The following is a 9,785-nucleotide window of genomic DNA, read 5'->3' on the forward strand; positions in this document are numbered from 1 at the left end:
GTGCTGAAGTATCACGTAAGTCGTATGTAAAATATATAATATTATAATTCTTTGCAGAAAAGTATTAAATGTAAAAGGAAACTTTAAGAAGGTAGCAAAAATAAATAACACACATTTTGTAATATCCAGTATATTAAACATTATATATACACGTAATATATTATAAAGAGAGGGATAACATTAAAAGGATATAACTGTATGAATTTTACGTGACTCAGTCGAGCTTCATATTACTGCGTCGCTCAATATCTTTTAGCTCTAACATATCTGTTTTCAGGTGCAGTTTCATAATCTCTCTCCATATGTACGTTCTATGCTGCTCGTTATCAATACCAATTCGCCGCAAACTATTTTCATTTATCCTCAACAACGTCTTGCCGGTGATGTCATGCTAAAATAATATAATTAAAAAAAATTTATTTATGCTACTAAATAAAAATATTTCATCGTATGCAACTTGTGAATGCAAGGAGACACACAATGAGAGAGACAAAATTCGGAAAAAGGTAAGAGACCACTTGCCATTAAAAATTTTTCGTAGTATTGCTGGTAATAATCACTGCAATGCCGCCTCAGCCACTTTTGCACGTCCAGTACATTCCACAGGTACACCGGACGCGGTCGAGTTGTCTTGCTCTGGAAAATGCAGTGGAAATTTAACGTGAAATCTGGAACGACAGGGAAATCCTGTGCGCTGGTGATCTGAACGTTACCTTTGTCCTGGGGACAGCGGGATTAATACCCTCCTCTACCATTCTGCTTCTCCGCGGAAGCTCGACGATGACATGTAAGTAACGTGAGAATTAAGATACGTCACCAGAGAGTTAAACGCCACTCACTATTCTCAGCTGTTATTTGTATTAAACAAATGATCGATGACTTCCATGTACGACTGTCTTTTAGGTTAGAACAGCTGTTACAAGACCCCTCCGACGTTCCGACGACTCCGACATCCTCCCTCTCTCGTCTGCCCAATCGATCGATGAAATCCACGAGGCAATTGTTTTTCTCGGCCGAACTCGTTGCACTAGAAAGAAGGAGATAAATTTGTAAACTACCGCAACCAACCCCAGCTGATAAAACTGACCTAAGGTCTTCCGACCTACCCTGCGAGAGTGGTCTTTCAGTTCGGCGACAAGAAAAGTGTCTGTTATCGAGATCTCTGTTCTGGTAATACGTGATGCACTCTTGTTACAATTGTGATTAATCGTTCGTGCAATATATACAATATTAATCTTTGATATTACAATCGTATACAAGAAAAAAAAAAAAAGAAAACGTAAGATATTGAAATATTTGAATTTTTGCTAAAACGCGATCGCTGATCTAGAATTTTAGATTGGTTTAGGTTAACTTGGTTAAGTGAGATAATTATGTAGAATGTTTTAATCTTCTGTGACTTCGTATTTTTTTAAATAATTATACAACGTAATGCTGTTAATTTTTTTAAGCAGGTAAATTATAAACGAATATAAAATGCACAGTGAAAGCGAAGAAGGAGAAATTGTGTCGGATTTCGAAGATTATACGGAAGAGCTGCATAGTTTGCCTCATGTCTTGAAATTAATAAATAAACTGCGCGATCACATTAAAAAGCAACGCAAAAAAATTAATAAGCTACGAAAGAAGCTCCAGGAACAGGTATTTACATTCAGTTAATCGCTATTTTTTAATTTTTTTATTTGTTATTATATATAATATGTTATTTATTTTGCAGAAACAACAAAATGTGGTCTGTACAAAACCATATATATCTCACTGTGGAGTACAAACAGATCTAGCGGATTTTAATAAATCGTCGTCGCACGATTGGAATATTAATCGCGATGTTAAATCACTTAGTATAGTAGATCAAGTAAAACAGGTTGCAGAATCTGCTGTATTGCAGACTGGTTTTGTTTATGAACAGACATCGGGAATGTATTACGATTATAACACCGGATATTATTACGATACGGTATGTCACTTTACGAATACTATAAATTTATGATAAGATATATAACTCGTTATATATATTGTGCATATACATGTATATTAATCTTGAATCATTATTATTTTAGGAGCAAGGTTTATATTACGATGGAAACACTGGAACATATTATTATTATGATAAAACTAGTAATACTTATCAATTTCACAGTCAAATCTGTGTGAACAAGACTGCTCCTGTGCAATGTCCAACTTCCGAAAAGAAGGAAGACCAAGGAGTTGAAAAAACACATAAAGTAATTATATATATATATATAATTTAATAAGAAATTCAAATTTTACTTTTAATTAAAATACATAAATTAATGGTTTTAATTTTTATTATTACTAAAATGCAAAATAAACTTCAGACTATCTTACGTTTTTAACATGCATATGTGTCCATCTGTTGCAGGACGATATAAAAAAGCGAAAGTTTATTAGTGACGAAGAAAATGTTGAAAATAAAGAACCTGAAGAGGGTGAATGTTCAGAAAGTGAGAATGAAATTTTTGACGAAATTGCTCCCGACATGTCTACAAATAGCGAAAGTGACAATGAGGAACAAGGTTTGTTATTTGTGTTTAACGTTTTTTTAAATTTTATGTTTCTATGAAAAATTATTTTAATTTCAGATTTAGCGAAAAGTTATCCGCCATGCATGAGAATTATTGTTAAAGAAACAGATTTGGCAGAGTTGAAGTTGGGCTCTCTTTTTCTCGTGACATGTACGGGAGGTTCCCTGGGTCGAGAAGGAGATCATTCGGTGCTTATACCGGATATAAATATTAGTAAGGTATGTAAGTGAGGTAAAAAAAAAATTATAAACCGTATCTTTTGTTAAAATTTTATTTTCTTCTAATAATATACATATATTTACAGTATCACGCACGTTTCGTATACAACGAAACTGAGAAGCAGTATCAAGTAATAGATTCGGGTTCAAGAAATGGTACATTTATAAATGGCAAAAGATTGTCGGTGGCCAAACAAGAGTCCGAACCTCAAGAAGTAATGCACGGGTCAGTTATTAAAGTCGGCGGAACGAAATTATTATGTCACATTCATGATGGAAATGAAACGTGCGGTCATTGCGAGCCAGGCCTCATTCAACAAAACGTTTGTTTTAACGAGAGTAAAGTCTCGAAGACGAAGCTTCATAAAAACGAGTTGCGTCGTCTAAAACATAAATTCGGAATTGAAAAAGATGACGTTGTGTCCAGCAGTCAGTTGGCTTCGGGTTATCAAGATAGAGCGCAAGCACGACGACAAAACGTTGGTTCCTCCGATCCTTACGCCAAGACGCAACAAAGTTCCCTTGACACGTAAGTATCTTATCTTTTAAAAGACATCGTTTTATATGTTTTACGTAAATGCATAAAGTTTTCTAATAAGCACATTTATTCAATCGTAGATCGATAACAAAAGACAATAAAGGATTCAAGCTACTTGCGAAGATGGGTTGGTCCGAAGGCTGCTCCTTGGGCAAGGATGGTGGAGAAGGAAGAACAGAGCCTGTAAGTCTTTTATTATATTATTAATTTCTTCTTCAACTATCGTACCATATAAATAATCATAAAGCATCTCAAAATCTCTTAACACTTGTAATTAAAAAAAAAAAAAACACTTTTTACGAAAAAAGAATTTAATTAAAAATTAGTCATAGAGTTTATTATTAAATTAAAAGAACGGATGCTCGTGTTCATTAGTCAGTCTCTCCTACTTGTTTAGTCGCGCTGCATCGTGCCGACCTGGTCCCGTTGCCCGTCGTGTCGCATTTCGACGGCGATGAAACGGGCGCTGTCGGTACGAGGAGAGCATTCGTATGATAACGAGTCGCTCTGCGAAATGCGAAATTGCGAAAGAAGAGACCGCGCGGATCGCGGTCCATGAGCGGGAAAGAGTAGCGCCCCGGGGTAATGAATGCAAATGTATTGAAATCCAAATCATTATTTTGTCTAGACGCATCGTATGCCCCATTGCATATACCAGGATACGCCGGGGCGCAGGTCGGCGGTAGCGAGACCGGGCGCGTAAAAGGATTAAAGGGTGGGATAAGGGGAGACCATGTTATTTTCTCTCGTCTGTACTTGGGTGTCGCCTTCGCTGTCGCCTCGCTATCCATTTGCCCGTCCTGTTGTCCCAGCAGGTCTCCTCCCCATCCGCCTTTTTTTTTTTTTTTGTCAAATTTTTCCGCCGCTCTAACCGTTATTTCCGCTAGATATAGAGTCGCCTGCACTTTTTGCTCGTAAACCAAGCACGGGTCTCGAAACCCGTCCTTCGATTGTTCGCCGATCTTATCCCGCCAAGGATCCGTTTGCTGTAAAAGTGCAAACAGTTTCCTTTTTTACAATAAATTTCTTTTCTTTTTTTTTTTTCTTCCTTTGTTCTTATTTTATTTCTTACGCGTTATTTACCGCTATTGCAGTTGCATCGTCTTCGAGTGCGTTTTACAATGATATAATCTGTATCGCGAACGGTGGAAGCGGAAAAGAGATACGCGAGTACGAAGTGCGGAAGGAAAGCGCTCGTCGAGAGGATGCGCCTCGCCTCGTTGAGAGCCCGTAAACCAGACATTGTTAAGTTCACCAGCGACGATCGCTAGTAAACCACGAGGTATAAAACCGCCGCGAAGTCGTGGTCTACGTACGCAAAGCCATACTATACTTTAACGACTAAAATCTCCACGGTTTCATTTATCTGAGTGCTTCACCGGGCGCTGCTCCATTCTGCACGCGCGCCCGAGGATCACCGCGAGTCACAATTCTTTTTATCTTCTCGCACGAGCAAAGTGTAAAAATGTACTTATGGATTCGCGGTAACGTTTCCCTGACACGCCTGCGACAACTTCTACGTCCCGATAAAATCGATAACGGGAATCAAATCGAACGTATTGAGAAAAGACGAACGTAATTTGAAGATATTTTAAAGGCCGGCGATATTAAACGTACGATAAACGCAACGTATTATTATTATTTTTTTTAAATATTTTTTTTTATGTGATAAAAAGATTCCGCGATATTTCGTACGGGTAGATTTTAAACGCTGCCGTTGAACAAGGAAGCGACGGCTGTACGGTGAACGTATGGACCGCGCAAAGTAATGGTGGACTGCATTTAGAAACTGCAACGACTTCATTTTATAGACTTCCTTGAATATCGACTGCCGTGAGCCATTTTACGGATAAAGTGCGAGCGCATCTCTTCGGTGATTCCTTTTACGATTTACATCCATTCCCGTATTACATTCGTTTGCAGTCCTCGGAGGAAAAAATAAAAGAGAAACCCAAAAGCTCGATATACATTGTTTATTTTTACATTAAATTTTTTAATATATATTTTTCGTATATCACGTTTCGAAAATGAATAAATAAAAATTAATCTAATAATTAAGGTAACGTAGAAAGGTTGTAATATATTCAAAAGGTGGAGGGTTAGAAAAAAGTAGAAGAAAAAATAAAGCAAAATTAAATAAGAGGAAAAAGGAAAAGTTCGAAAAAAATAGAATTAAAAAGAAAAATTAAAAGCAGGAAAGACAAATCTTTGCAATAACGCGGAAGAGAGGCAACAGGTGGAGGGGGAGAGGGACTGATAGCACAAATAAATTCGATGTAATATCGCTGCTGTATATTTATCGATCGACTATGCTATAACGAATCAATTAACGTCACTTTTTCTTAATTATCTTGTCTCCATTCCCGTTAACTTTCGTATATCATTAATTTATTTCGCAAGCGTCAGGCGCGCGCGCGTATTTAAAGTTTAAAAACCCGAAGCTTGAATAATATTCCATCAGGTTAAAAAAAAGAAAAAAATTATATCATCGATGTGAGATCTATTCTCTTTTTTTTTCTTCTTTTTTTTACGTGCGACAGTAGAAAATTGGTAATAATTCTCTCTCGCGGTCAGAGAGAAAGAGAGAGAGATATTTATATATGTACGCGTACAGAGACAGGGAGAGAGAAGGAAGGAGGAAATGAAATTAACCAGAACTCAACCAGGAAGAAGCAGACGCGGGTGTACAATTCCGTGCACATACGAGGCACACGCACGTGGGCGCACACACGCCGGCTTAACAGTCGGCTATTGCCGTACACACGTGCCGCGTACACGTATACATTGTTTGTATGTCGGCCGTTCGTAACGTTAGTTAGCAAGGAATGCACAATTCAGTCGGAGGCGGTCGATCGGCCCAGACGAGGTGCATGTGTGTGCCCCGGCGCGGCGCAAACGTTGGTCAAATAATCGCCCGACATCGACATACAAATATGTACAATGAGATTTATTAATTACAGCGCGCCAGCGATGCTCGATGCATACATCTCGGTCAACATCGGCATCGCACACAGCGTGCGTTATCGGATATATCTAGACGCGATCCAGAGCGACACGAACGCGACGGAGAGAATGCATCCGAATTTCACGTTTATTATACATTTTATTTTATTTTTTTTTCTTTCTCTTTTTTTTTTAATCGCACGCTAAATTTTCTAAGCCTTTACCCGTTCCGTTTTCTCCCCTCGATCAAAATTGCAGCCTCGCATAATGTTTCCCTAATGACTATTAGATTTCTGGATAATCTAAAGGCGGAGATGTCGAAGTGTAACGCGTAGATTAATCCAAGCTGTATCCCGTTTGATAAAATGCCGATGAAACGATCTTACCGAGCGACGACTCGCCTGCTTTTATGTTAATGTTATTAATTGCCGCTTCGTATGTATTCTTTAATTAGCGAATCGAATTGCACGTATCGCCTCCAGCGGAGAGACATCGGTTGCCCTATCATCGCCAGACGGCTTCTGTCTGGGTAAACATGCCAATATAGACCGAATAGTCTGGCTGGTAGAGCTTGCCGACCACCTAGAGACATCCATCACAGGATTATCACAAGAGATCCGCTCGCGCGCGGTTAAAACGTGTAATGCCTGTGTACACACGTAAAAGCACATGCACGCACATGCAATCAGTATAAATCTTCATAATGCACTTCGCGTTTGCGTTTATATTTATGTTGAACGTATTTGTGTAACACTAAATATTCTCGACCCGCGAAAAAGTGTACCCTCGTAGAAATGCAAATGCAAGCCACGACTTCGCGGATGGCTTATCCCTAAAATAGCGCCAAGGATAAATATCTTCTTTAGATCAAGAATATCTTATTTTTAATCTTTATCTTTCTCTTTTTTTACTCGATAAATTACTTCTAATTATTTCGAAGCCACCGTACTGGAAATGATTCCTATAAACGTCTTTTACGATTTAAAATGGAATTTTCTCCGCGAGAAGGAGGAGAGGAAGAGAGAGATAGATTTAAGGACAGTGAGGGAGGAAAAAGAAGCTTGAAGCTGAATCTCAATATGACGCGCGGTCCATTCCGCCGCATATTCGATGGCGATGACATTGACAGAGGAGCAGAGGAAAAAGGGAAACGGGGAAAAGAGAAGAGGGAAAAAAAAAATTAAAAAAAAAAAAAGAAAAAGGGGGGACGGGCCAAGAGGTGGTGGTGAAGGTGAAGGCGAAGACGAAGACGACGGCGGTGGCGATGGTGGTGATTGACGGACGACTGGTACAGACACATAGCGTTGTAAACGAGCAAAGTTTCGAACCCAATACGCGCTGTCCGGCACGGATGCTGGGAACCCATATTCAAGCTGTCAAGGTGCGGCGCACGTGCGTCCACATCGCTTCCCGGTGCCAGACGGGTAAACCAGGACAAACTTTCGAACTGGTGCAGACCGTCTGGCACCCTACCATCGCGTCTCGGAGAACCCGCGAATTCCTAATGTTGTACGCCGGCATTGGCTTTGTTCTCGTGATCGATCGCGGTGCTGTCTGGGTTTTACGCGCGACCTAAGTATTTCCTTCCCTTTATTAGTCACACCGAAAGCTTCCGTTAAACGCTAATTATATTAACTGCGTTATTGTTGCTTATTCCCTCCCTTATCTGGGCGCAAAGTCATTCGTATGTATGAACAGCGGCGATCAAAGGTCCGCTGATCGTTTCGACTCGTCGTTTGCGTATTTCCATAAATTAATTAATCCGACAGACAGTCCTCGCGGTCGATTTCTCGCAAAAGTTTTGCACTTCGTCGCGTGAATTACGTACGTTGATACATATTGATAACGCCGTCGGTGCGACTCCGACGATTTAGCGTACGCGATACCGTGTTAGAGGTGTCTGGGTTTGAACGATGAATTAAAAGAGAAAAGCAGAAAGAGGCAGAGACGTCGCGACGTTGTCGGTACGAGTCTAATCCGGTAATCACGGTGCATTTGTCTTCGCTTGGTTATATCGTTTAATCAGCCAATATGACCCATATGACTGTTTTCCATCTTTATCCAGTTTTAGCTTTCGCGCCGAGTAAAAAATCCATCAATTTGCGCGGTATCAATAAAGCATCGTCCAGCCGAAATAATTCACATCCCTTTGCGACAAATAATTCTAAGTGCATTTTATTTTAGAAGCTTTCACACGTCAGACTTCTTTTTTTCCCCTCCCCCTCCTCCTGTCAATTTGCATAAAAGCCAATAAGTCTGAGAGAAAAAACCGTAATGCATTATCGTTCTCTGTTAATTATATTTCTCATCTTAATTCCAACGCTTTGAATCCTGTATGAACGTGGTATTGTTGAACTATCTTAACTCCCCTTTTCTATAATGGATCTACAAAATCTGGGTCGTAGATTACTGCGACTGGGTAAAATAATTTAGCGATGCGACGATGATATATATACGCAGACGTTATTTTATGAATATTTTACACCGTTCACCTCTTCGACATAATTCATTGTAGACATCCTTTTTCCCTCTTCTCTTTCTCTCGTGCATATTGCATATAACTTTACAGTAGATTATTCTTAAAATAAATGCGAGAGTAATTTTTTTATTTTTTTTTTCAGCAATTACAAGATTTTACTATTTAAATAAATAATTTTAGGTAATATTTAAATTAATTTCTGGGTAGCTAACTCATGTGTGACAAAATATGGCGGCATACACACCGTTTGAAAATGTACTATCAAGAAATTTAATGAATAATTAAAAAAAATCTTTATTCCATTTCTGTTACAGCTGCCTATCATAGCCTATCATAATAAAGTTGGCTTTGGATCGAAGGAAATGGAGGTTCCTAACATCAAGATAGACTCCAACACGGAGAAAAAGCAGGCAGTTTGGCGGAAAACGCAAAAGCGTTATAAAGAAATAGTGGAGTAACTTTAACGAGCGATTAATTAACTGAGGTAACGAACTATTTTTATACAATCGCGTAAACATGTACTATATTAGAAACCTAATTTCTTCAATTCAACAAATTATTTTAATTTATTGAATTGAGAAGATAAAGATCATTGTTCATTACTTTTAAATTCGATTAATAAATATCGAAAATTTTTGAAGCGCGAAATATATTGGGATCTAGAAAAGTGAATTAAAAAAAAAGTCACGATGCGATATGAATGGTGTAAAAAATATTTGATCGACTTTGATCAAGTTTTATTAATTATCGTAGTTATTTTTCTATCTCTATACATATTTGTGGGAGAAAATTTTTTTTAATTAATTTACTTGACGATTGGTTTAAATTAAATCTTTACGACAAATATATTTATTATATAAAAATTGTTTATATATATGTATATATATATAAATGTTTATGTGTCTGTGTGTGCGCACGGTGGGGAAGGTATGTACGATTACGTACTCATCTGACATTTATAACGCGTGTTTGTTTCACTAATAACTTACACAAATAAAAAGATTCGCAATTTCTTTCCTAAACGATCGTTGCTCAAGCTTCTTCGTTCGATATCGGCAGTC

General features: G+C 38.3%; 2 protein-coding genes across 4 annotated transcripts; one reads left to right on the forward strand and one right to left on the reverse strand.

The window, feature by feature from the left end:
• Positions 1-114: 114 nt before the first annotated feature.
• Positions 115-855, reverse strand: Ave (Protein aveugle). Its single transcript, XM_070668084.1, has 3 exons — positions 714-855; positions 523-636; positions 115-391 (listed from the first exon to the last, which is right to left on the reverse strand). Exons 1-3 carry the CDS (start codon positions 753-755, stop codon positions 215-217), a joined length of 333 nt encoding a protein of 110 aa, XP_070524185.1. The 5' UTR covers positions 756-855; the 3' UTR covers positions 115-214.
• A 178-nt stretch (positions 856-1,033) lies between these two features.
• On the forward strand, positions 1,034-9,746 carry LOC139109179 (angiogenic factor with G patch and FHA domains 1). Of its 3 annotated transcripts, none has more exons than XM_070668051.1 (9): positions 1,034-1,170; positions 1,455-1,641; positions 1,718-1,957; positions 2,061-2,225; positions 2,384-2,537; positions 2,604-2,764; positions 2,851-3,293; positions 3,383-3,485; positions 9,039-9,746. In XM_070668051.1, exons 2-9 carry the CDS (start codon positions 1,477-1,479, stop codon positions 9,180-9,182), a joined length of 1,575 nt encoding a protein of 524 aa, XP_070524152.1. In that variant the 5' UTR covers positions 1,034-1,170; positions 1,455-1,476; the 3' UTR covers positions 9,183-9,746. The 3 variants fall into 3 exon arrangements, with proteins under 3 accessions (XP_070524152.1, XP_070524154.1, XP_070524153.1); XM_070668053.1 differs by having other exon boundaries at positions 1,040-1,170; positions 1,452-1,641; XM_070668052.1 differs by lacking the exon at positions 1,034-1,170 and adding an exon at positions 1,207-1,279.
• The last annotated feature ends 39 nt before the right edge of the window (positions 9,747-9,785 follow it).

The sequence above is a fragment of the Cardiocondyla obscurior genome, linkage group LG16, assembly GCF_019399895.1.
Source record: "Cardiocondyla obscurior isolate alpha-2009 linkage group LG16, Cobs3.1, whole genome shotgun sequence".
Taxonomy (NCBI): Eukaryota; Metazoa; Arthropoda; class Insecta; order Hymenoptera; family Formicidae; genus Cardiocondyla; species Cardiocondyla obscurior.